Source organism: Panthera leo, chromosome A3, assembly GCF_018350215.1.
Source record: "Panthera leo isolate Ple1 chromosome A3, P.leo_Ple1_pat1.1, whole genome shotgun sequence".
Taxonomy (NCBI): Eukaryota; Metazoa; Chordata; class Mammalia; order Carnivora; family Felidae; genus Panthera; species Panthera leo.
This window is the reverse complement of record NC_056681.1, coordinates 90,482,242-90,508,249: the sequence shown is the minus strand read 5'-3', so window position 1 is coordinate 90,508,249 and position 26,008 is coordinate 90,482,242. Positions and strand designations below refer to the sequence as shown.

The following is a 26,008-nucleotide window of genomic DNA, read 5'->3' as shown; positions in this document are numbered from 1 at the left end:
GTCCACCTTTCTGTTGGCCCTTTCCACCTACAGAATAACTACCATTTATAAAATGCTTAATCTGCGATTCAGGTTGCAGTAAGTACTTGAGAAATTTAACTCCTTTCACACAAACAACCCTGTGAAGTAGAGTCTGTTATTGGGTTTTCCCATTTTACAGGGGGTCACTGAGGAAAACTGAGGGTTATAGATGTTATATGACTTGCTCAGTATCACAGAGACAGGCTCAAGCCCACGTGGGCCCAACTGGACCACCCAGGCTCTCAACCACCACACTGCTCCACTCACCTGCGACCCCACCCTCCTTCTGTGGATTCTCCTGACCCCCTCCACACCCACCCAGCACCCCTGCCACCATGGCATCTCTGTGACTATTCACACACATAGACCTCTTAAACCCAAACTGACTTTAATGAGAATAAACTTTTTAAAATCTATGTCTCTGGCAAAGAACAATGCAGGGGTCAGGATCCAGGCACAGTTCAGCAGCTCCCTGTAGCCTCCATGCAGGCCCCTTTGACTGCACCAACTCAGAGCAAGCACCCCTCTTCATAGACCTGGTCCAGCGCTGTCCATTCCTTTGGGGAGGATGACTTAGGGGTGCCGGTCTCTCCCAAGTCCTATCCCTCACCCCTGCCACCTGTCCCACTTTCAGGACTTCTTGAGATTGATCGTCCTCCCCTTGACTCCCCTGGTCCCCCTAGTGCCCTGGGCTGGCTCACACAGGACCTTCCGGCCCTCTGGTTCCTGCAGCTCCTAACAAGTATCTTTGATCCCCAGTGCCACCTTCCCGTGGTCCTCCCACAGTGTTCCCAGCTTCGCCCTCTCATGTGGAGCTCTCTGCCTTGGCCTTGGTCCCTTCAGCCCCTGCCCTGGACAGCCCACAGTCCCAGCTCCCCGGGGCACCACCGCTCTTTTGGACCTGGCTGTACAGGACAGTGTCTGAACTGTGGCCTCTGCCACCACCACCGCCACCGCCACCACCACCAGCTGCAACTCCAGGCTCAGGGAAGGGCCGGCCCCGGGGCTTGGGAGCCAGGAGGGGCTTTGTGCTCCGAGGAGGCGGTGGCACTTCATAGTCATCAGTGGCAGGGTTATAGGGGAGCTCGTAGCCCTCCTCCTTCACTCGAGCCTGGCACCACCATGCATCCTTGGGCTCCTGAGGCAAATCATAAAGGCCCCGGAGAGCAGCTGGGGCCAGGCCCTCAGGTTCATCATAGATGGGGTCCTCTTTGGGGTCCGTCAGCTTGGCCTTCAGCAACTGCTGCTGCACATGCTGGTACAAGTCCCAGTAAAGAGGTTTCTTTAACTGTGCCGCCTCCCCTGCCCGAGCAGGGGTGCTGTCCAGGGGGTCTGAGTATAGGGAATCCTGGGAAGGGCCTGAAGGAATGCGCAGTGAGTCTAAGGGTTCAGCATACAGGGCCGGAGGAGTGCCCGGGAGTTCCTGAGGGCCAGGGAGGGACACCAACTTCCCTTCTGCCACTTCTCCTTCATGGGAATCGGCTCTGAGACTGTCCTGCCCTTGACCGTCCTTTCCCTGGACCTTCTGCCGGTGAATAGCAGTTTCAACCGCCTGAAAGATATCATTCCCCTGTGCTGTCTGGAAGGTGAAGGTTCCAGGGCCTGAAGGGCAGCGGCGGCCAGCCTCAAAAGAGAACATGACCTGAAGAAAGTGTAGAGGGAAACACATTACCAGGAGCCATGAGGGATGAGTCACAGGGCCCAACCTAGTTAGGGGATCCACAAAGAAAAGACTACCTGGGGAGGGAGGGAGGGTCATGGGCTAGGCAAGGAAGGTTTATCCTGAGGACAGGGCTTCCCACCTTCCTGTCCTGCCCCACACCACCAACCCCACAGCTAGCCCCACCTAGGAAGTCATTGTGTCCCAACAGACCCCGCACCTTGTCCCGGCCATAGCGGCGCAACAGAGTATAAGGCCAGGAAAGGAGTGGCTCCAGTATCTGACCCTGGGCCCCTATGGTCAGGAGAGTCAGCTTCTCAGCCTCCACCCTCAGCACATAGGAGCCATGCAGGCCACAGCGCTCAGCGGCTTCAGTCCTCTGTACGGTTACCCAGAACTGGGATCCTGGAAGGAATACACAATTAGACTGGCACCTGGCCGCACAGGTGAGTGAGGGGGCTGGGGAAGCAGGAACAGGTTGCCTAAGCACTCACTTGGAAACCAGTTTCAGGAGCTTCCTACTTCCCCATGGGCCCTTGACCATTTAATCACTCCCTTCCCAAGGACACCCTTCCTTCCCCCCCTCCCCATCCCTGCCAGGGCCTCTCAGCCGTCTACCTTCCCAGGTGGGGCTATACAGCGAGTTCTCCAGCATCTCCAAGGCAGAAAGCTTGGGTGGGTTCTCAGCAGGCGCCAGAGCCCAACTGCCTTTCTGGAGTAAAGAGAAGAACAGTATCGAGGACCCCGCAATTCCCTCCACGCTGTTCCCAGGGTCTGAGCCAGCTCAGGCCCTTTACTGCTGTAACTGCCCCCACCCCGCGTCGCTTCTTGGCCCCGGTGCATTTCGCCCCGGCCCCCTCACCGGAAAGGCGTTTCGGCACAGCGTTTGCACCCAGGCGGCGCTGGACGGCGCGTCGGCCGCCAGCAGGTGGGAGCGCTGCGCAGTGTCCAGGCGGAAAGCTGAAGCGCCGGGCTCAGGGGGGCTCTCCACAGCCACGGGGGCCACGCTCACACACTCTGCCAGACGGATAACCTTGCAGTCCAGGCGGCGCGAGCCCCCTCGGCCCCCTCCAGCGCCCGACCCCTTGTGGTCAAAGAACTCGAGCCGCGCTACGCCGTGGGGACTGGCAGGATAGAGCACGGCCCAGGTCTTCCTCCATCTCTGCGGAGAGAGAGCGAGAGACGCTGGGGAGGGAGCGGGCGAGCACCGGCTGTCTGCGCCCCGACGGGAAAGGAGAGAACCGGCGCGGGCCGATTTCGGGTCCAAATCTTCCCTACGAACGGCGAAGTTTCCCGAGAAGGATGCCCCTCGGTCTCCCTAGGACCAGAAAGGGCGTACCCCGAGGCCGGCCGCCGCTTCTCCGCAGTGTGAAATCAACTTCGCGGGAACGTCATAGGGCTCTACTACTCCCGGCCGGCGCTCCATCCAACCCGCTGCCGCCCCCTCCCTCTCTCTCTCTCTCTCTGGGGTCTCCAGCCCACCCCTAGGTATGATGGGGCTCGGCAACCCCTGCCCCGACTACCTTGGTACCGAAACGCTGACTTTGCAAAAAGAGCGGCCCTTCCATCACAGCCCCGTCCATGGCCCCCGGCGGTTCCTTCCGCGCTTCCTGGCCTTGCGGGCTAGGGGCGGGGCGGGGGCGGGGCCGGGCCTCCGGAGGCGTTCCCGCCCCTCCCCCGGCCTTCGCGGACCGCTCAGGGGGAGCCAGGAGAGGAGCAGGAAGAAAGGGGAGGGGGTCCCCAGATAAGTTGGCGGTGCACCACTCTTAGGCCCCTGCCTACAGTCCTGGGACGCGCACAAGTGGCTTCACCAAAAGAAAGCTCGCGGTTTCGACCAGAGGGCTCTGGCGCGCCTGGGCTTAGGGGTTGTGTACGACGTCGTATGCTCAACGTGACGTCAGAGTGAAGGCCGTGACGTCACTCCGAAAACGCCAGTGGGCATTCTGGGGCACCGGAGGAACTATGTGGGCTTTCATAGCCTCGGTTCCCCTGACCGGACCCGCCCCCAGCCCGGCTGGAGTCGGGCTGTTTACACTCCGCGGAGCCCGGGACTTGGGGGAAGGATGGGGGCTGGGGACTGGAAGGCTTCCCGGAGCCGGGAGCTGAGCCGCGGACTCCCGCCGCCCCAGGGGCCGCCGTTCGGGCCGGTCCGCGGCCCCATGGCCTTTTGCGTGTCTAGCTCACTGACCGCAGCTGCCCGGCCTCCAACCCGCGGGAAAAGAAAGCTTCATTGAGCAGGCCGGGAGGGTCGGCGGTGGGGGGCGGAGGGAGGTGGAGCGGCTGCGGCCAGCTCCACGGGGGAGGGGAGGACCAAAAGGAGAAGAGGAGGGAACTGGCCTGGGAGGAATCGAGGGAGAGGGCGGAATGTGGGAGGGCTCAAGGGGACATGGGAGGGACGAAAGGAGAGGGGGGAAAGAGGGGGGGGGTCCAGTCTCCCCTGGCCGAGCACTTTTTTGGGGAAGTCCTAGGACTGATCTCCAGGACCTGGACTCTTCTCCCAGCCCCTAGGTCCCCGCTCAGCCAAGGTAGGGGGAGTCACGCCGCCGCGGGAGGAAGGAGCGTTTCGGATGGGAGGATGGTGGAGGGACCACGAAAAGGGGTGATGCGGGTTAGGGTCGAGGGGAACCCAACCCACTGAGGGTTTTATCATTGTTAAAGAAGAGTGAGACACAAGGAGAGTGGAGAGAGGAGGCAGATATTTGGCGGGTGGGGGGCTGCAGGATGTTCCAAATAGGGCAGCCGCGAGGGCCCTAAGGCTGGGGGCTCCTCTGTGAGGCCCTACCCCTGGGACCCCAAGCCAGAATGTCCCCAGAACAAAGCTTTCCTGTTGTGTTGTTTGTCTGAGTGGGGGGAAGCATGTTCGGGGGGCCTCTTGCTGGAGAGGGGCTGTTCTCAGCCCCAGACAGAGGAAAGGCCTTGGCTGAGGAGCCGATTGGCGATTGGCGCCCTGGGCTCCCGTTGCCCAGTGACAGCCATGGCAGTGTTGGCAGGAGGTCTGGACAACCCCACCCCACACCCCTCTCAGCTTGAGGCCTGGCCCTCCTGGGCCCCTTGAACCTGCAGGGCATGTGAGAGCCTGTGTGCTGGGTAGGGTGTGCAGGGGGTTCTCCATGTGTTCTGGTCTCTGCCCTCTCTGCCTTGGGATCTGCCCAGACAGGACTCTGGGCTTGGCTCCCATTCAGGAACCTAACTAAGATCTGAGGGTCTCCTAACCCCCCTTGCCTGCTTCTCTCCACAATCAGTAGCTGTCTGTCCTCTGTCCGAATGGCTGAATGGAATCATCTGGGTCCTTCCTGCCGCCTGTTGCCCCTCGTTGGCTCCTGCCAGTCCCTCTCCTCACCTGTTGCCCATGTCTCTCCATTGCTCTGTGTACTTGGCTCTCTCACAATCACCTTCTATCCATCTTCCACACTGTCTCTCTCTGCTGTCTCTTTCTGTTTGCTCCCGCTTTGTTCCCACAGCTTCCTTCCTCTTACATCCTGTCTGGGTCTCCCTCTTGCTCAGTCTTATCTCTTTCTCTGGACCATTCTCTGCCCTTGGTCTCTAATCACTATCTTTTGATCTCTGGGTCTCTTAGACCAATGGGTGGGGGTGATGGAGGTGCCAATGACAGAACTAGGAAAGGACGTTGTGAGACAGAACAACTGATGGGGACAGTTTTACTCTTTACAAAAGGGAGGGAGAGCCTATCTCTGGGTCTCTGTCTCTCGCCTCCCTCCCTAGTCTTCACCTCTCTCACTGTGTTTCTGCTCTTGTTTAGTTTGTTTCTTTCTCATTTAGTCCATGGGTCCCTGTCTTTCTCTCCCACCATCTCTGTCTCTGTCCTTATTCAGTGTCTCTCTTCCTCTCACGACCTCTCTCTGGAACCCAGGCCTGACTTCATCTGTGATTTCTCTTACACACTCTCTCTCTGGGGCACCCAGGCCTTCCCTGCCATGCGACCTGTCAGTATCTGGCAGCGGAGCCCATGGGGGCTGCTGCTCTGTCTGCTGTGCAGCTCATGCCTGGGATCTCCATCCCCATCCACGGCCCCTGAGAAGAGGGCTGGGAGCCAGGGGCTGCGGTTCCGGCTGGCTGGCTTCCCCAGGAAGCCCTTTGAGGGCCGAGTGGAGATACAGAGAGCTGGCGAGTGGGGCACCATCTGCGATGACGACTTCACGCTTCAGGCTGCCCACATCCTCTGCCGAGAGCTGGGCTTCACAGAGGCCACAGGCTGGACCCACAGTGCCAAATATGGCCCTGGAACAGGTAAGCAATGCTCCATGCATGGCCTAGGTATTGTCTAAATGCAGGGAGAGGGAACACCAGGATGGCACAGGCACAGGGACCCAGGACACCAAAAACAGCCAGTGTCAAGTAAACCCATGGCTGACAAACCAATCAACACAGTTGCTTCCCAGAACTGTGTGACCTTAAGCTGGTCAGTGCCTTCTCTGAACTTCAGAGGCCCTAGGTGCAAAATGACTACATGATCTCTAAGTTCCTTTTTTCTGCAGAAGTATGATTCTACCTTGCTACATGCAAGGACAGCCCTGATACAGGTGAGCTCTGTACAGTTAAAGTACAGTTGGTTTGATGAAAAGCTGAGAACAGATAAATGATGTCTGGATATCCCAAAGCCAGAAAGGATCACAGATACTGCAGCTGACCAAATCAGATTATAGGCAAGAGCTGAAACCAACAAGCTGGAACTAAGAACAAGTATAAACTCTTAAGACAAGAATGAGTGTGGCTAGTAGGGGCTTAGGAGGAATTCTGAGACCTGAGGATGCTTACATTGTAGGAGCCCACAATGGGACTGATGGACAGAAGCTGGTGCAGTCTGCAGCTAATCCCCCACTTCCTACTGGCTGGACCACTTCTGGAATAAAGCGTCACTTGTAGTTGCCACATTTAAAGAGCGACAGTAGAGGGGCTCTTGGGTGGCTCAGTTGGTCAAGTGCCCAACTCTTAATCTCAGCTCAGGTCTTGCTCTCAGGGTCATGAGTTCAAGCCCTGTGTTGGGCTCCATGCTGGGCATGGAGCCTACTTTTAAAAAAAAAGAGAGAGTAGAAAATGGAAATACTTTCAGAGGAGAGCTGCCCAGATGTGAAAGACTGGAAGTCAAGTTTCAAGAGGGAATAGCTGAAGAAACCAGGGATGTTTGGTATGGAAACTAAAAGCTTTGGGTAGCAATTGCATGAAGGTTGTCTCCAAATATAAGGACAGTCATTTAGCTGACAGTCATTTAGCTGCCTGGATGGCATCGAAGGACTGAATCAGACCTTGGGGGATAGTCATAGAGAGTCACAAGGACTTTGTGATGGTTCAGTGGCCTGGTGGGGCAGGAAGTAGTTATCCCAGCAGAAGCTGGGAAAGGCCTGTCAGGGTATGCATGATAGGTCCCTGCCATTGGTTGGGACAGTCACATTGGGAGGAATCCCATGGCCTCTGGGGGGAATTGAATCCATCCCAACTCTGAGAAGTCAGCAATACTCATTTCAGGATGGTCCAGGCAGAGAGGAAAACAAGGGGGCAATGTAGTAACACAGGGAAGACGCATGGGAGAAAGTGAAGCTGAGAGGAAAGGATCTTAGATTTCCAAGTCTCACAAATGGCTCAAACCCTTAAGCCCCCATGTATTGGCTGTGTGGTCACCCCAATTTCTTTATGTAAAATGGTGATAACACCTCTGGCAGCTCTGTTCTAAGAATAATCATGTATATACATACATGGCAGAGTGCCTAACACACAACACATACTTGATTAATTGTAGCTATCATTGAATAGGTCAGGACTGATCAGAATTTCAGTGTTGACTCTTGGTTTTTTATTCACCCTACCAAATTCTTGAGTATCCCCCGATCACAACTGACCCTCCATCAATCCTGTGCTCCCTTTCCTATTCCCTTCCAGGGTCTCCTCTTTCACATCCCATTATCTAACCAGAAAAATGGGATCATCAGGCCAGGTGTGAGGCCTCCATGGTCGCTCTCCCCCAAATCCTCACCACTTACCCTTCTCCTCCATCCTGCCTCCACAAGCCTCTCTATTCCCTCATCTCTCCCTCCACAGGCCGCATCTGGCTGGACAACCTGAGCTGCAGTGGGACTGAGCAGAGTGTGACCGAGTGTGCCTCCCGGGGCTGGGGGAACAGTGACTGTACCCATGATGAGGATGCTGGAGTCATCTGCAAGGACCAGCGCCTCCCCGGCTTCTCGGATTCTAATGTCATTGAGGTCTGCAGTTTGTACACACACACACACACACACACACACACACACACACACACACACACACACCAGGATGGCCAGAGAGGGCTGTGGGGTGGTTATATGTGGTTAGAGGGGATGCTAAAAGGTAGGGGATCCTATATGCCCCATGGGATCATTTGGGTCGGTGTGAGGCTGAGGGGGTGGGGGACAAATGATAATGCTCCTAGGCATATTAAAGCCCAGGGTTGTTTTCACATTAGCATTCACGTCACTAAACCTGGCAGGCGCCTCTCCAACTTCATCCCTGGTCCCCAGGACATCCCTTGCTCTCCCTCTCCTCAGAGGTTCCTGCTCTCCTGGAACATTTCCCTTCTTATTCTCTCCTACTTCTTCCTTCAGTGCCACTTCCTCTGTGAACTTCTCCCTCGTGGGCCGCCTTAGCTGCTCCTTCCTCAGTTTGCTCCGCACCCTTAATCGCCTCTCAGAGCAGGACATGTCCTTCCACTCCCGTGGTTGCAGGAAAGTCAGTTCGCCACAGAGAGCAGGAGTGCCTCTCAGACCTGTGTCAGCCCCTGCTAGCCACTGTCTTCATGGCAAGCACGCTGATCAGGGTTCCTTAAGGGTGGCAGGACAAATAAAAGTCGCTGAGACTCCGTCCTCTGCCTGTGGTCCCCTCCCCAGGTAGAACAGCACCTGCAAGTGGAAGAAGTGCGACTTCGGCCCGCCGTGGGGAGGGGCAGGCGGCCTCTGCCAGTGACCGAGGGACTGGTCGAAGTCAGGCTTCCCGACGGCTGGTCGCAAGTGTGTGACAAAGGCTGGAGCGCCCATAACAGCCACGTGGTCTGCGGGATGCTGGGCTTCCCTAGCGAAAAGAGGGTTAACACGGCCTTCTACAGGTGAAGGGGCGTGGGCGCTGGAGGGAACAGACTGGGATGGAGGGGTGCTCGCTAGGAAGCGGTGTCTTGACCTCTGAGAGGGTCCGGGGCTCAGGAACAGTGGGGAACTATGGAGGCCCTTTCGAAACTGGAGAGTTGAGAAACCCTGTGGAACTATGAAGGGCTCCTCAGGGCGGGTCCGAAGTGGGGCAAGCGAGGCTCCGGCTCTCTGAGGTCCGCAACCGGGGCGGGGCGAGTGGCGGCCGGTCGCGCGTCCGCACCCGTGACGCCCTCGGTTGGCAGGCAGAGTCCCGGCTCCCCGGGGCGCGCGCCGAGCCTGGCGAGGCCACGCCCAGCGGCCGGCTGTGTCGCGGGCGGGTACGGTTACGGCGCGGGCGCGGCTCCGGGGCCCGACGTCCGAGTTCAAGGAGCGCGCGGCCGCGCCCTGCGGAGGCGGTGCTTGGGTGTGTCCAGCGCCGGGCTGGGCGCGGGAGTCCCTGCCAGAGGGCCAAACCTTGAGGGTTGGGGGTGCTCCCGGAGAGGTGAGGCCTGCCCCTCGGTCGCGGCCATCCTCGAGGCGCGTCCGTGAGTGCGGGAGCCCCTGGCACTCCTAGGCAAGTCTTCCAGAATATCCTTTGGCCGAGGCGCCCGACCCTCTCCACCTGGAGCCCTGGGGTACGCACTGGCTACCAGGGTAACGAATCACACTGGTAAACTGCTCTGTGCTTACCGTGCCTCGCAACCCTGGAGCATCATATGTGGTCGTTTAGAGGAATTTGGAAATCTTTACAGTCACTCTAATCTATTTTGCAGGCTGAAATACTTTTTTTTTTTCCTCTCAGCTCTTCCTTAGTTGAGTTTTGCAGAAAGACCTCTTGACATCTAGGTCAGCTTCCACTGGGCACACAACGTCAGATATCGTCTGATTAGAGCAGGGTACAGTAGAAATGCTCAACTTTGAGTAGAGCATGCCCAGATTTTGTATGCCTTTCTGTTGAGGAAACATCCCACCGTTCATATTGAACTAGTAATCATCTAAAACCAATTCAGATCTTCCTTTATCCTTGATACTAATAGAAAAGCCTATTTGAACCTAAATCTATGTTAAGTTTATTCTATTAAGTTAGTTTGATACATCATTTAAAAACCACTTAAAAGCCACAGTGAACCCATGAGATTATCTTGAATCTTGACATTATTTTCCATTTATCATCCCTCCCAGCCTCCTCTGGAAGATATACAGGATAGCTAGGTCTTCTGGCTTCATCAGAGTGACTGTTAAAATTATTGAAATGTTCAAAACCAAAGTCTAACCCTTCCTTACTCATCAAGTCTTTACTCATTACTTGTGAAATGTTTTTTTCCCCACTAATTGGGAACAAACTGAACACTACAATGATGTAGCCAGCATTTCACCATTTTATCTATAATGAAATCGTGGGAGATTTTGTTAGTCTTCCTTAAAATCTAGATATATTATGTTCATGGCCATTTTCCAGCCTTCCAATTTAGAAAGCTTATCAAAAAAGGAAATCATGGTGGTTTGAGCTAACTTTTACTGAAATCCTTCTGGGTCTCTAAGCATCTCCATATTTTTTCCCCACTGTTCACAAACTTTCCATTTAATAACTTATTTTAAAATATTATTCTTTAGATTAAGGAATCCTTTTTCTTCTTTTTGAAAGTAAATACATTGTCCAACCTCTAGTCTTTTCCATACTTGCTCAGATTTTCGTTGCCTTGGCTCTCAGACACACCTGAAAGTTCTTTCAGCCCCAAGGAATATACTTCATCTGGTCTGGAGACTCAAACTGTTTTAAAACAGCTGTGTGCTGTGCTCCTTTGCTATTATCTGTCTTGGAGCTATACTTCTTTCTCTGTGCTTTTTCTTTACTTTGCCTGACCCCAACATCAGGTTCTGAAAGATTTATACAATTTAAAAAGCAGGGATTTCAAGTGAAGACAATAGCATGAACAAAGGTGAAGAGATTCATTTGGTCAGTATTTATATATTGTCTACTGTTGTAGACACTAGGGATTCAACAGTAAACAAAACAGACAAAAATCCCTGATCTCATGGACTAGTGAAGAATCAGAAAATAGTAAAATTTCAAAATGCAAGGATGGCAAAGAGTGTAATGAATAAAAATAAAGCAGGGAAGGAGTTAGGAAGTAAAAGTGAGATTGCAATTTTAAAAAGAGCCATCAGGGAAGGCCTCTTTGAAAAGGCATCATTTGGGAAAAGATTTAAGGGAGGTGAGGACACAACCTGTAGAAATCTAGACAAGCGTTGACAGGAAGAGGAATGATAAAAATGAAAAGATCCTAGGGGTCAGGGGGAGGGAGGGGAGAAGAGTCATGCTCCTGGAGGCCACTGGGGCTGCAGCTGAGTGAACAAGAGAGAAAATGATAGGAAAGGTGATATAAGAGGGGATAGGGAAAGAATAGGAAGCCTGATTGCATAGGGCCATTTGGGAGGACTGGTGTATACTCTGTGGGAGATGAGGTTTTGAACAGAGGCGTGACATCTGACTTCCATTTTTGAAGTATTATTTTGGCTGCTTTAAGAATAGACTGTGAGGAGGGCACCTGGGTGGCTCAGTCAGTTAACCATCCGACTTCAGATCAGGTCATGATCTCACCATCTGTGAGTTCAAGCCCTGTGTTGGGCTCTGTGCTGACAGCTCAGAGCCTGGAGCCTGCATCTGGAGCCTGCGTCTGATTCTGTCTCCCTATCTCTCTGCTCCTCCCCTGTTCATTCTCTCTCTCTTTCAAAAAATAATAAACATTAACATTTTATATATATGTATATATATAAAGAATAGACTGTGAGGGATACAGTAGAATCAAGGAGGCAGAGAAATTAGTTAGGAGGTTATTGTCTCCTGAAAACCAAGTACAGAAAGTGAGGGTGATGGTGACCAGTGAAAGAGATGAAAAATTATAAAATTCTGTGTATGGTTGAGGTAGAGGCAACAGGATTTGCTGATGGATTTAATGTGGTGGGAGAGGAGAGCAATTAAGGTTCACCCCAAGGTTTTGAGCCTGAGCTAAGTATGGAGATGGCCTTACTTGATAAGGAAGACAATGGGCGGAGCATGTGTTGTGTGAGGATTGGGGGGAGGGGTGTTGTATACCAAGAACTTGGTTTTGGACCTGTTTAATTTTTGGATATATGACTCTAGAGTTGCTGAATAAACATATTTTAAGTCCTAAAACTGGACATCACCAAGGGAGTGAATGTAAACAGGAAAAAAGAGGTCCAAGGACTGAACAGAGAGCTTAAATGTTATGTCAGGAAGATAAAGTGAAATGCAAACAGCAAGGTGAGGTAGAAAGAAGACCAGGCAGAGCATGGCGGCCTATAAGCCAAATAAAGCGCTTCAAGGAGGAGACGAAGAGCGCCATCACCTGAGTTGGTGCTGCTGGTGGGTCTAAAAGCACAAGGACTGAAACACAAATGCTGGATTTAGCAAAACAGAGTCATTGCTGACCCTGACAAATTTGACAGTGACTAGGATATTTTTGAAAAGACAGTTGACTAGAGTAGAAAATTGTGCTGAGAAATAATGGAAGGAAGATCTGAATGCATAAAAGCCAGAAAATGGAACTTTTTGATGCCAGATTGGAGAGTTTGATCTTTATCTTATGGAAAAATTAAAAATAAAAGTATTTGTATGGGACAATGATAAAATAAGACCAGTGTTTTTAAAGTTTACCTGATAGTAGTGAATTGGAGGAGGAGGTTCTAGATGCCATAAGGCCAGTTAGAAGCTTGTTATAAAAACGAAGCTGATTAGGAGGGTGACAACAAAGAGAAGGAGGAATGAATAGCTGAAGGATGACTGATAATAGAAAAGAAGGGAGAGACACCTGAAATGATCCTGAAGCTGCTTGAGAGAAGGATGGTGCAAGCCAACAGGCATCTCTGGGCTTCAAGTTAATATGAACTAGCTTTAGAAGTGAGCCATCCTTGGGATGTTTGAGACCCAGGAATTACCTATAGGTATGCATGGCCTGAAGTAATTTTCAGAGATCAGGAATATTTGTGTACATCTTGGAATCTGCTACTGAGTCTAGGATATGAAGGCTGGAGAAGGACACATACTAAGAACAGAGACCATTCTTAGTGAGGAGAGAGGTTGCAAGAGTCCTGAGAGTTCTGTGATGGAGATATGAGATAGGCTTCCTTTCACGGCCAAATCACACAGAGGGAGCATTCTCATGGGTGGTACAATCATAAAGGATAGATAAGATCATTTATAAAGAACTCCACCTTCCATAGAGAAAGAAGATACATCTGCTGGCTTTTAGAGGAAGCCAGTAAGATTTAAGGAATGAGAAAATCAGAATGAGGTGCGTTTATCATTTTTCAGCTTGGTTTTATAGTTCTTCCCTACAACACGTGAAAGCTGTAGAATTTTAGAAGAGTAAAAGAATGTAGAGATAATTGAACCATTTACTGCCCTTTTGCAGGCAAAGAAATTGAGGTTCTAAGAGCTTAAGCGCTGAAAGCTATTTACTGAACTCCTGCTATTTGCAAAGCACTGTGCAAGGTGCTGAGAACACAGAGGTGCTGAGAGATCATGGAAGACCTCACAGGCTACACTAAGGATTTGGGTCTTTATGCTAAAAGCAATGGGAAGCGACTGAAGTGTTTTCATGAGCAGGGCTGTAAGAGGACATGATCAGGTTTGTGGCCCCCAAAAAACCACTCTGCATTTCTGAGAATGGTGTGGAGAAGAACAAGAGTGAGTGGATTGAAGAGATGTTTAGGAAGTAATACTGACATGACTTGGTTCTGTACTGACTTTGGGAACCAAAGACGAGAAGTATCAAGTTGACTCCTAGGTTTCTAGGGTGGATTTTGCTGAAAGAATTACAGGTTTATTTTTTGCACCTATATTACATTTTAGAAACATTAAGAAGGCAGGGGCGCCCGGGAGGCTCAGTTGGTTGAGCATCTGACTCTTGGTTTCAGCTCAGGTCATGATCTTGTGGTTTGTGAGTTTGAGCCGCCCATTGGGCTCTGTGCTGACAGCATGGAGCCTGCTTGGGATACTCTCTCCCCTCTCTCTCTGCCCCTACCCTGCTGACACTCTCTCTTTCTCTCAAAATAAACTTTAAAAATTAAAAAAAAAAAAGGCAATGGACTATACCAGGTTAGGTGTAAATGGGAACATATAAAGAGAGGATGTGGAGTGAGAAGAATGGCTTAGGGCTCCAAAAATGTAAGTGACTAGCTAGAGGAGGAACATGCAAAGAAGACCAAGAGAGAGCAACCGGAATGAGGAATCAAACCAGACTCATAGTGTTAGGACAGCCAAGGAGGAAGAGAAGGACAGAACAGCAGTGTGAGATGCTACCAAAAGGGGAACATGATGAAAACTGAAGCTGTCTACTGGATCTATTCTCGCAGAGTGATGGGGAAAACCAGAAAGGAGTGGGTTAAGGAATGAGTGGTAAGAGATAAGATATAGAAGTGGAGCACTGACGACTCTTGACAATTTTTTCTATGAAGAGGAAGGGAGATATGGGGTGGAGGGTGTGTATATGTGCGTGTGTGTCGGAGAGATCAGAACAGGTTTAAAATGAATCAGTTGAGGAGAGATTGTATTCGACCTCTCAATTTAGGAGAAAAAAGATCCTAAAGGATGGAATTCAGAAACCTTTTGGGGGAGTGGTCTTGGAGGCGAGAGATGGGTGGATAAGAAAAGGTGATGCTGACGCGGGTAGGTTTTTATGTTTGATGGTTGAAGGAACAAATTGTAAGGGGAAACAAGCACATTTGTGAACGTGCAAGTGTAAATCAAAACAAGTGTCAGTACTAGTATTAAATAAGTACCAGATCCTTAATATAATCTATATTGTACTTTATTTTATATATATATATATATATATATATATATATATATATATATATATGTAAAATCATATGTACCATATGATGTATAATATAAAACCTTATAAATAGAGAAGAGGTACTTCTAAAATCTAGATAATACTACATTTTTTATGCTTATGTATTTTAAGAGAGAGAGAGAGGGAGAGCATGAAAGCATGTATGCGAGGGGAGGAGGGGCAGAGAGAGAGAGAGGGGGAGAGAGAAAATCTCAAGCAGACTCCATGCTGACAGCGTGGGACTTGATCCCACGAACCATGGGATCATAACCTAAGCCAAAATCAGGAGTTTGACACTTAACTGAGCCACCCAGGCATCCCTAGATAATACTACATTTTTCTGAGTACTAGTTGGAGGATCAAGGTAATCTTGAAAGAAAACATAAAATACATTTCATTTTAGACATATCTGAGAAAAAGACATTTGGAGAAAAAGTTTCACCCTATACTTATATGATGAAAGGTACTAAACTCTTAGTAATGTCTCAGGAAAGGGACCTGAGACTTATTGTGCACTCTTTCCAAGGAATGTTGGACACTGGATATTTTGGCAAAAAGACCAACTAAATCCATCCTCAGGAAGAAGCCAGGGCAGGAAATACCAAGCAACTTCAGAGCTGTTTCAAATCTGTTTATTAACATCCAGTGCATCTGCACACAGTATACTATGTCCAGATATGACTCCTCAGGAGAAACAAGAGTAGGAACGTGTTTAAAGAAAGAATAACTAAGATGATAACAGGGAGTCTCATAAACTTAGAAGAACAGACAGACAAAACCTGCATTCATCTATACATAGTTGGACAGAACGAAGAGGGGGCAAAAAAAGTCTTTGAAATCAAAAGGAGAATGAGAGGAGAAACAGACCTAGTTTCCAGACCTTAGACTTAAGCCAACCTCTTGAAAAATAAAATAGGTCAAATATTTAGGCCAATTAAAAAGAAATAAAGTTTTAGAACTTATTTCTCTGGACGTAAGTTTGGGAGCTGAGCTTGGTTTGTAAATGACTAAAGCATATGGGATTTAATTTGGGCAGGAAGGATGCTGTCATCCTAAAGCGCCTGGCTTCATGCTCCCCAGTCAAATCAAGTTACTGTCCTTGGACATCCAGCCTTGGTGCTTGGTCCTAATTCACTGGCCTCAGACATGGAAATGCCAGAAGTCAAAGAGCATCCAAGAATAAAAGACAGTCAGCCTCCCTATGACCAGACCAGTTCTCTCTCCTTGCCGGGTCAGTCTGGCGATCTTAACAATCCTAACATCCTTCTACTTATACACTTCCCCATAGACCTCCCCTGAGGTTCAGATCAACCCTGATATCGCCCCTAGTCCCCATTACTCACTACCCTAGTGTAATTTCTGTGCGTGCTGGTACAGGGGCTCTATCAGCCTGAGTCCATGAATTTCACTACTGTTCATCAGTGTGGTTATGTGCGCGCGAGGCCAGACAGCTGTGAAGGGTAAAGCCTCGGGAGTATCTGATGTTATAACATCTTGTTGACTTTCCAATTTTCCTGTTGGAAAAGAAGTTTGCCCCTGGCTGCACCAGCCTTTCCCACTTGGTTCTAGACTGATTTTGACTCTGCTATTGTCTTATCCTCACAGAAAGTTGAGGAAGCGAGCGGCCAAAGCCTCGGCCCGACGCCCCAAGCCCCTTGGAAGGTAATGGGGCAAGAGCCCCGGGACCTCCTGCTCGCCCCTGAGGCCCCAGGAGGTGGATGGATGGAAGGCAGCCTATCCATGTCCATCCCGGAACCCAAGTTGATGAATTAGGGATGTAACTGCACAATGGCCATTCCAGGGGAGGTAGGGAAGGGAAGGGGAGGCAGGCATGGGGATGGGCAAGCTTTGACCCTAGGGTGCACAAAGAGGAAATAATGTAGGAATGGCTGAGGAGAAGCCTTCTCATCTTTATGCTTCCCCCAAATAGCTTGGACTCCAGCCTCAACCACCTGCATGCTTCCTACCCCCCTTAATTCAGTTCACCCACATTCCCATTCTCTCTCCTCCTTTTACCTTGTATCCCCTTCTCCCGTCACCCCCTGGACTGACTAGATTTTTCACCACTGTGGTTGAATTCAGAGTGCAACAGGAGTTCCTAAAGTAGAGTTCAGTGGTGTGCAGCCATCAGTGTGTGGAATACCTGGCCCCCTTCACTTTACTCCTTCCCACACTCTGCATAAAGTGTCCTTCCCGGAAACAGGAAAAAAAAAAAACAGAAAACAAAACCCTCTACCTTTCCTGGGCCACATACCTAACCACTACCTCCACTAACTTCTTTCTCCTTTTTTCAGACCAATCACCAAGCTTAAAGTCAAACCCAAACCCCGAGTGGGCAGGGGATCAATCAAGAGGTAAATGAAGTTCAGGCTGGGTGTGAGGAGAGGGAGAGTGCAGAGTGATGATGAGTCAGGGCAATTGAGCTGTGGTCAGGAAGGGGTCTAAGAGGCCCCCACCTAGAGGTGGAGGGGTGGCAGTAGCTATTAGAAACCACCTTCCAGATGAGTCACTGAAACATAAAGTGATGCTGGGCCTTATCCTCGTTTCTGGGGAATTATGCTTATCACAGGATTTTTGAAAGTCTTGATAGAAGTTCATCCACTGAACTCCTGTTCCACAGGCTTGTTTATCTTCTCCCAGTGAATTCTAGCAGATACTCTAGCACTTTCTCCTTCAGATGCCATCCTTGCCTCTCCCCCAAGAAGTTAAGTTTGCCTAAGTGATCAATGTTCCCATCTTAACTTTATTTTTTAAAAATAGGTGCTACCAGCTTGGAGGTAAGACTCAGGATCCCCTCTGGAAACTTTGCCAGGGATGAGTTCAGATTATAACCCCTGTGTCTCTGGCCCAGTTGACACAATTAGGCTCCCAGTTCCATAATTTTCCTTGTGGGGGTCCTTCAGAACCGAAGGGAGTAGAAAGCTTCCAACCCCACTGATTACCTCTCACTAGGCTTCCAAAGGCCATTTGCACATGAGAAGTCTCCTTGATAACTTCTTCAGCAGTGGCTGAGACACAGAGGATTCATCCCTTTCTTCTGTCCCCTCCTCTCTTCTGCACATTCTGGGATCACCCAGTGGTTCCCTGGTGGCCCTCCTTCTCCAGCTCCTCCTTGTGGTGGCTTCAGAGGAGCTTGGAATTTGAGAGTACTCTTGTAGTACCTTCTAGCTAAGGGTCATCTGTGCCCAACATAGCCATGCTCTGGCCTTCCCTGAACACCAAATTCAAGGGCACAGTGCTGCTTTTACTGTGTTCCTTGTGGGGAAATGGGAGGAGGGAGTTTAGAAGAGCAAGATCTTTTTCCTGTGGTGGCCTCTTTGACTTTTATTTCAGCAAAACAGGACTTTGGGAGACTACCTGATCTGTTTCAGCTTCAGAATCCACTGATCCTGAGCTTCCAAAGGTATTCTGTAAAGTCTCCAGGCGTGTCTGTTGTGCTTATGTTTCCTCCGCTCTGCATCTTCCTAGGCAATGACTTTGAGTCATCATAACCTTTCTTCCTCTGACATCAAGTGATGGGCACATTACTGAATTAGTTCATTGCCAAGCCAGCCTCACAGGCCCATACCACCAATAGCAGTCCTCCTCTCTGGGCACTGCTCTCACCACACGCCTCACTGCCATCTCTTACTCCGTTGGTGTGAATACACCAGTTCCCTCCTTCTCTCAAGGCATCTCTCTGAAGGGTTTCCAAGGTTTAACATCTCTAGTTTAGTCCCATTTCCATGCTTGGGTGGCTACAGAACATTCTTTCTGTTATGTTTAAATTGCAGAAGCATGGACTACCTCATTAAAGTCCAGCTCAGGTCTGGAGAGACCGCTACCATTCTGTTGTGCATATTCTCTCCTTCTCTGGTCATATGGACTAACTTTTGTCTGTCTTGCATTTGTACATCTTCATTCCCACATGTGCCAGCCCCAGTCCTTCCCTATGTCCACCTTCTGGTATAATCTTCTCATAACTACCCATCATACTCTGGCCTGGAAGACCCTCTAGCCTCTGAGAAGCCATTTAGACCCAAGATTTACTCAGTCCTTTGCATCCTGACTCATTCAGTTATTTCAGCCTCAGCATAACAGAAGGATGTGCTCACGCTGGTTCTTCAGGCTTCCTGTTTGTGTCAGCTACTCCCTCCTGCCCATCTCTTCCAGCTGGGCAGTCCTGGCTTCTCACTCTCTTTGCACGGCAGCCTCAGCCTCAGCCTTCCTTAGGGCCAGCAGCCTGAAGCCATTTGGAGCAAGGTTTCTGTCAGGCAAGTCAAGACTAACTGTCTGCCCATAGTGGTCTTTGGCTGCAGGTCCCCAAGGACCCTCCTATCTGGGTAATCTGGGCTCTTTCAGCCTGGAAACTTGCCATTCCCTTTGTCTCTAAGGAGGGAAACAGCAGAAAAGAAGGGAAGAAGAAGGGATAAAATGGTCATGAAAGGTTGGGGGATGGTGGAGGCATGGAGGGGAGGAGGGTTGTCGGCAAAGAGGCAGGAGCATTGTTTTACCCTACTGCACCCCACTCCTGTCCCCCCAGGCTGCTGGCCCAGCGGCAGCAACACTCCTTTGGTCTGCATGGGGTGGCGTGCGTGGGCACGGAGGCCCACCTCTCCCTCTGCTCTTTGGAGTTCTATCGTGCCAATGACACCACCAGGTGCCCTGGGGGGGCCCCTGCGGTGGTGAGCTGTGTGCCAGGCCCTCTCTACGCAGCATCCAGTGGCCAGAGGAAGCAACAACAGTCGAAGCCTCAGGGGGAGGTGTGTGAGACAGTGACTATAACCTTCCCCACCCCAGGTGGAGAACCCCTTAGCCTAGCCAGCCCCTGACTTAGCACAGCCCTGACCTTTGAGGACAGAGAGGAACCTCTCAGGGGGTGGGCCACAGACCTGAGACCACCCCCTCCCTCCCACCAGAATCTCCTTTATCACCCAGGTCTACTTAGCCCTCTCTGTGCTGATGTTTCCATTCACTGCTTTGGGCACATCTCTCTCCTCTATAGACCCGAGTGCGTCTAAAGGGTGGGGCCCACCCTGGAGAGGGCCGGGTAGAAGTCCTGAAGGCCAGCACATGGGGCACAATCTGTGACCGCAAGTGGGACCTGCAGGCAGCCAGCGTGGTGTGTCGGGAGCTGGGCTTCGGGAGTGCTCGAGAGGCTCTGAGTGGTGCCCGCATGGGGCAGGGTGAGGGGGATGAAAATGGGAGGAAGAGGGAAGGAGGAGGTACACACTCTCCCGGGGGGTGGTGTATGGTCCTTGGGAAGGAGACCCCTGGGCAGACAATGAAGGTCCAGTTATAACCTCCTGATCTTTGACCTCTGACCCTAGGCATGGGTGCCATCCACTTAAGCGAGGTTCGATGCTCTGGACAGGAACCCTCCCTCTGGAAGTGCCCCCACAAGAACATCACAGCCGAAGACTGTTCCCATAGCCAAGATGCTGGAGTCCGATGCAACCTGCCCTACACTGGGGTAGAGACCAAGGTCAGTTATCTTCCCGGTTTAGTCCGGAAATCTCGCATCCTATCCAGTCCTGGTCATGATCTGCAGCCTGACAGCTTCCCAGCCCACTGTCCCAGGCCCCTGCCATCCTACAACTCCCACCTGATGCCCCCACTTGCTAGCCTTTATGTGCCTCTGAATCACCCTTCAGCCACATACCTGTTACAGGCTCCCACTACCCCTCCCCAAAAGCTTACCCGGAACTTCCATTGTGTCACTACAGATCCGACTCAGTGGGGGCCGCAGCCAACACGAGGGGCGAGTGGAGGTGCAAATAGGGGGACCTGGGTCCCTTCGCTGGGGGCTCATCTGTGGGGATGACTGGGGGACACTGGAGGCCATGGTGGCCTGTAGGCAACTTGGACTGGGCTATGCCAACCATGGCCTGCAGGTGAGTGGGAAGGAAAGGGAAATCAACACGATTGCCTCCAAAGCCTGTGTTTGGGGCAGAGGACTATGGAAATGAGTCCCTTGGACCAAGAGGCTGGATGGTGGGGGTCTCACAGAAACACCAACATATGTCCCCAGGAGACCTGGTACTGGGACTCAGGGAATATAACAGAGGTGGTGATGAGTGGAGTGCGCTGCACAGGGTCTGAGCTGTCCCTGGACCAGTGTGCTCATCATGGCACCCACATTGCCTGCAAGAGAACAGGAACCCGCTTCACTGCTGGAGTCATCTGTTCCGAGAGTGAGTGAAGGATAAGGTGATGCAAGCCAGGGAAGGGAAGCTCTGGGCCACCCCCTTTGAGGGAAAAAGAGAGCCATAATCTGGAGGGGGTGCTCCTTCCCTATGAAGAAGCAGCCTCTCACACTCTACAGGGAAGCAGAAGCACCCCCATCTGTCTCCACCCCTCAGCAGTGACTTCCAACACTCTGCTCCCTTCCATGTGCAGCTGCATCAGACCTGCTGCTGCACTCAGCACTGGTGCAGGAGACCGCCTACATCGAGGACCGGCCCCTACACATGCTGTACTGTGCTGCAGAAGAGAACTGCCTGGCCCGCTCAGCCCGCTCAGCCAACTGGCCTTATGGCCACAGGCGTCTGCTCCGGTTCTCCTCCCAGATCCACAACCTGGGACGAGCTGACTTCAGGCCCAAGGCCGGGCGCCACTCCTGGGTGTGGCACGAGTGTCATGGGTGAGAGGGTCAAGTAGAAGGGCAAGGTCACTGGAGATGGGGCAAGCCTGCTGGGGGCAGGGACGAAAACAGGGGTTCCCTTGTCCCCACAGGCATTACCACAGTATGGACATCTTCACTCACTATGATATCCTGACCCCCAATGGCACCAAGGTGGCTGAGGGCCACAAAGCTAGTTTCTGTCTAGAAGACACCGAATGTCAGGAGGGTGAGTTGGGCCTAGAACAGACTCCGGTATCTCCATCCCACAGCCTTGCCTCACACTGACATATGCCAATCCCTCTCAGATGTCTCCAAGAGGTATGAGTGTGCTAACTTTGGAGAGCAGGGCATTACCGTGGGTTGCTGGGATCTTTACCGGCATGACATCGACTGCCAGTGGATTGACATCACAGATGTGAAGCCAGGAAACTACATTCTGCAGGTGCCTGGGGCCTGAGATCCAGCTGGCAAGTGGGAGGAGTGTTTGTTAAAGATTTGAAGACTGCAACTGGTCAAATTGACTTTCTCCCACTCACAGGTGGTCATCAACCCCAATTTTGAAGTAGCAGAAAGTGACTTCACCAACAACGCAATGAAGTGTAACTGCAAATATGATGGACATCGCATCTGGGTGCACAACTGCCACATTGGTATTTGATGGGAAGAGCAGCCCAAAGAGACTGGGGGATGGGAAGGAAAGGCCTTCATTCTCTTCTCCCAAAGTCAGTTCTATATCTTCCCACCCTCCTCTGGATCTCCCAGCCTCTCCGCTTCTACTCACCCTTCCCCACAGTGGGTCCATTTCCCTGCCTAAACTGCCCATTCACCTTGCAGGTGATGCCTTCAGTGAAGAGGCCAACAGGAGGTTTGAGCGCTACCCTGGCCAGACCAGCAACCAGGTCATCTAAGGTGCTGCCACCCTCCTCTGAAAACCACCACTGGCCCCTAACGGCAGGGGTGTGAGGCTGCCATTACCTCAGGAGCTTACCAAGGAACCCCTGATGTCAGCAGGCCGGCCATGCTCATCCAGTGTGTGCTATGGATGTGGAAACATCAAAACGAAGTTATTGCCCTCCTTCCTACGCCAGCTGCCGGATCTGTGGCCAAGCATGGGGAATTTTTGCTCCCAGGCCCAGCACTGAGTGAAGCACACTACAAAGAGCAGCACCTGATTGACTGCCCAGAACAAGACAGCAGGAGCTCATTTTCTCAAATAGGGAGGTCAGAATGGTCAGCTCCAGTATCTCTCCTCAGTTCAGGGGGAATACAGCTTTACCTCTAGCCTCTTCATGGGGAAAAAGATCAGTACCCCCCCGCCCCGCCCTTATTTTTGACTATAACATGATGCTAGGTATAATTTTATTTTATATAAAAAGCATTTGTGTGATTCCTCAGAGCCCAGGGATTGGTGCTGGTGGTTGGAGGGACCTGCCCCCCACTGGTTCATTTAATCCTCTGTCCAGGTACCCTCAGAGCCTAGGCCAGGAAAGCAAGGTGGAAATCAGAGCAGGAGCCTCAGAGTCCTGCTGACCCACTCATTCTGTGACTTCAGGGGTCACATATAAGGTCAATGTTTCTGGTCCCCGCCGGATGCGCACTGCCAGCTGGGATTGGGTTCGAACAGCTTCATAAATATCTTCAGCATTTTGTACCAGCTGCTCCCCAATGGCCAAGATCACATCACCCGGCCGTAGACCAGCCCTATGGTGAAAGATGGACAGAGAGAGAAAGGAGGGACTAGACAGCCCAGTTCAAGGGCACATGCACGCTTCACCCATCCCCACCTCACAATGCAGTCTCTCCCTCACCGGTGGGCAGGGGAGTCCAGGATGACTTTATGGATGAGCACACCATGCTGAACATCAGGGAAGCTTGGTTCTCGAAGCTGTAGTTCAGCAAGGATGCTGAAAGGACATAGATCACCCTGTTAACCACACCAAGGCACTCTCCCTTGGGTTCACCTCAAATCTCTCATCAACACACTGACAATTGTATAGACAAGGGCATGCACTAGATACTCCAGATACAAAGGCAATTCACTTTCTGCCTTGTCGAAGTTAGGAAGTAGGACATGTATGTAAAAAGTAACTAATTCCAAATGACACACACTACTAAATAACACTAATGTCATTCTAGAATTCTAAGGGAAGCTTTAAGGAGAGAGTAGAACTTAACTTGGGTGTAGAAGCATGGTTCTGGTATTTAACCATATAAAGCAAGAATAACATAAATAAAAACATGAGAGTAGGAAATCAGGTTGGCTGAAACAGAGTATATTCATGGAAGAAGCCAGGTCTGGAAGGCCAAACTGGAGACAAATGGCAAATGGCCCCTGAACACCAGGTTAATGGACTGAAGTTTTTAAAGCAGCAGCAGGATGAAATCAATCTGGTAGCAGGTGTGCAAAATGGATTGGAGTGAGAAAGTCAATATGATGAGAGAGGACAGCTCTTCTGATAGCTCCACGTATGAGGCAACTCATCTTAGATAAAGATAAAATTGGTAACAAAGCTCAACAGAGATGCTAGTTGCCCACCATTGAGTACACTGGTAGTCCTACAGGTCACTACTTTTAAAGTTCATACCTGGGAGTCAGGGTCAGCATCATCACCCCAATGTAGCGGCGCTGGGACCCACTGATTCCAAACCAGGAATCTGTGATGGAGGGACAAAGGAGCCTCATTCGGCTACATCCTTCCCTCCCCTCCCTTTCCTCCCAACAGACCCCCACCATCCCCCTCCCCACACTTCACCCCTCCCCCTTCTCCAGCAAGGCCCAATGAATGCCCTTCCCACCACTTAAAGGAATCCCTTTCCCCCTAAGCCAGGCTCACTCTTCTTTTCCCCACGATGCAGAAACTCTCGAAGGCGATCAGAAGGGATAGCAAAGGAGATTCCAGCTGTGACCTTCATGGTATTCACTCCGATCACCTCCCCATCCTGCAGGGATAGAGCCCACTATTCCCTAGCCCAAATAAATAGTAGGAGATGGAGATACCTGAACAAGAGTAGCAGGAAGTATTGGGGAGTTGGGGAGATCTGGTTGGATTTTGGGAGATAACCAACAGGAGACTGCTCAGAAACTTGACCAAACATCGTTGAATTAGGGAACACACACCCCTTCTCACACTGACCTGGAGCAGGGATTCTTGGAAAGAAGGATGTCCCACTCACCAGGTTAACCAGAGGACCTCCAGAGTTTCCAAACTGCAGGACAAGGACAAAATATGGAAGAGATCCAGGGACTCTATGCCTGGGGGCATAACCAGGATGTAGGCACTTTCTCCAAATTCTCTCTTTTCCCAGCCCAGCCACAGTGGCCACATATGTGCAGCCCAACCTCTGTATATAAACTCGTCCACCATCTATCACAGTTGGTTCCTGCCCCACACAGCCTTTCCCCCAACCCCCAACCTAGTTTGCCATTTTTCTCATATCAGGACGCACATCAATAGCTGCATCAGTCTGGATGTATTCCACATTGGTTTGGGGAGGCCCAGGTCTCTGGCTGGACGCTGAGCAGAGCTGACAATGCCAGAAGTGATCGTGTTCTGCAGTGCAAAGGGACTTCCCATGGCAACAACAAACTCTCCTTGCCGGACATCGGCTGAGCGTCCCAGGGGTAGGGTGGGGAGAGGTTCCTAAGAGAGAATGGGAATAAGAGACCTGTCGTCTAGATATGTGAGCAAATTCACAGTCCCAACCAGACCCGGCCTGCCTAGACCCCCACCTTAGTCTGAATCCTCAGCGTGGCAATGTCTGCCACAGGATCCACAGCTGTGACCATGGCCTCATACGTGTCGCCGCTAAGCAGCCTCACACGGACTCGGCGCCGATCAGCCACCACATGAGCGTTCGTTACGATGAGCCCGTCGGCAGCCACCACGAATCCTGAGCCATTCGAGATAGGGACTTCGCGGCCGGAGAAAGGGTGCCTAGGACGGGGGTAAAGCAAGGATGTGAGGAGACTCAGACACCTAGCTCGCCCGCTCCTTAGCCCGCGGCTGGGTGCCTCCTGCCCTTCCCCACCGTTACCGGCCCAAGATCTCGATATAAACCACGGCAGGTGCTGTCTTCTCCACCACGTCTGCGATGAAGTTGTACTGGCTCCGGGGAGAGGTGGGCGGTGAGCCAAGGACCGAGGCGAGGACCGCTGGAGGACCCCGACCCCCGCCCCACAATAACAACAGCACTGCCCCCCCAGCGCCCAGCGCTACCGCCAGCCATATGCGCGGACGGGTTCCAGGAGTCTCTGAGACCTCCCGGGTCTTGAGATCCGGGGACCCTGCAGTCAGCCGTGCTCTGGAATCCGAAGTCCCCGACGTCAGACACGTCCGTGGTTCAGGGACCCCCCCAGACAACCGGGCCCAGAGACTGGGGGTCCCATAAGTCACTCGGGCCCGAGGGTCAGGAGTTCCTGACGTCAGCAAGGCCCGGAGGTCAGGGGTCAACAGGGGCCCCTTCCCCCAGGGAACCCCCCCCAAAGCCCGCCATCCCCAGAGGTTCCAGCCTGCACCCCGCCCCGCCCTCAGTGCAGCCATCAGCTCCGCCTCGGCTGCCTCTTCGCCCGCCCTACACAGAGGCGGTGCCCTGGACGCGAGCTGGCGGACAGCGGGACGCGGAGCACGCCGGTACCTGAAGTCCTTCAGAAGTGCACGCCGGGACCCAGGATTCCGGGAGGCCGACTCCGCCTCCGCCCCGTGAATGCTGGGAATTGTGGTCCCCGCGGGACGCGAGTTCTGAGGTGGCCCAA

General features: G+C 51.7%; 3 protein-coding genes across 10 annotated transcripts; 1 reads left to right on the top strand and 2 right to left on the bottom strand.

Moving 5' to 3' along the window:
* Positions 1-305: 305 nt before the first annotated feature.
* DOK1 (docking protein 1) lies at positions 306-3,503 on the bottom strand. 3 transcript variants are annotated; one of them, XM_042932796.1, is made up of 5 exons: positions 3,205-3,325; positions 2,544-2,843; positions 2,300-2,393; positions 1,902-2,086; positions 306-1,663 (listed from the first exon to the last, which is right to left on the bottom strand). In XM_042932796.1, the coding sequence occupies exons 1-5, from the start codon at positions 3,262-3,264 to the stop codon at positions 827-829; spliced, it is 1,476 nt and encodes a 491-aa protein (XP_042788730.1). In that variant the 5' UTR covers positions 3,265-3,325; the 3' UTR covers positions 306-826. The 3 variants fall into 3 exon arrangements, with proteins under 3 accessions (XP_042788730.1, XP_042788731.1, XP_042788732.1); XM_042932798.1 differs by lacking the exon at positions 1,902-2,086 and having other exon boundaries at positions 1,555-1,663; positions 3,205-3,503; XM_042932797.1 differs by lacking the exons at positions 1,902-2,086; positions 3,205-3,325 and having other exon boundaries at positions 2,300-2,626.
* Positions 3,504-4,104: 601 nt separating this feature from the next.
* LOXL3 (lysyl oxidase like 3) lies at positions 4,105-22,642 on the top strand. Of its 6 annotated transcripts, none has more exons than XM_042932790.1 (16): positions 4,105-5,929; positions 7,736-7,899; positions 8,557-8,771; positions 16,257-16,313; positions 16,946-17,005; positions 19,174-19,393; positions 19,636-19,816; positions 19,961-20,115; positions 20,357-20,524; positions 20,662-20,824; positions 21,030-21,273; positions 21,366-21,481; positions 21,561-21,697; positions 21,794-21,905; positions 22,090-22,164; positions 22,267-22,642. In XM_042932790.1, exons 1-15 carry the CDS (start codon positions 4,954-4,956, stop codon positions 22,161-22,163), a joined length of 3,042 nt encoding a protein of 1,013 aa, XP_042788724.1. In that variant the 5' UTR covers positions 4,105-4,953; the 3' UTR covers position 22,164; positions 22,267-22,642. The 6 variants fall into 6 exon arrangements, with proteins under 6 accessions (XP_042788724.1, XP_042788725.1, XP_042788726.1 ...); XM_042932792.1 differs by having other exon boundaries at positions 4,116-4,206; positions 5,605-5,929; positions 22,090-22,642; XM_042932791.1 differs by lacking the exons at positions 16,257-16,313; positions 16,946-17,005 and having other exon boundaries at positions 22,090-22,642.
* On the bottom strand, positions 22,598-25,862 carry HTRA2 (HtrA serine peptidase 2). The gene is given in 9 exon segments (XM_042932799.1): positions 22,598-22,956; positions 23,064-23,159; positions 23,841-23,910; positions 24,090-24,195; positions 24,430-24,462; positions 24,703-24,746; positions 24,749-24,896; positions 24,986-25,190; positions 25,291-25,862. Coding segments are annotated over 9 exon segments (1,374 nt in total). The 5' UTR covers positions 25,797-25,862; the 3' UTR covers positions 22,598-22,790.
* Positions 25,863-26,008: the final 146 nt, after the last annotated feature.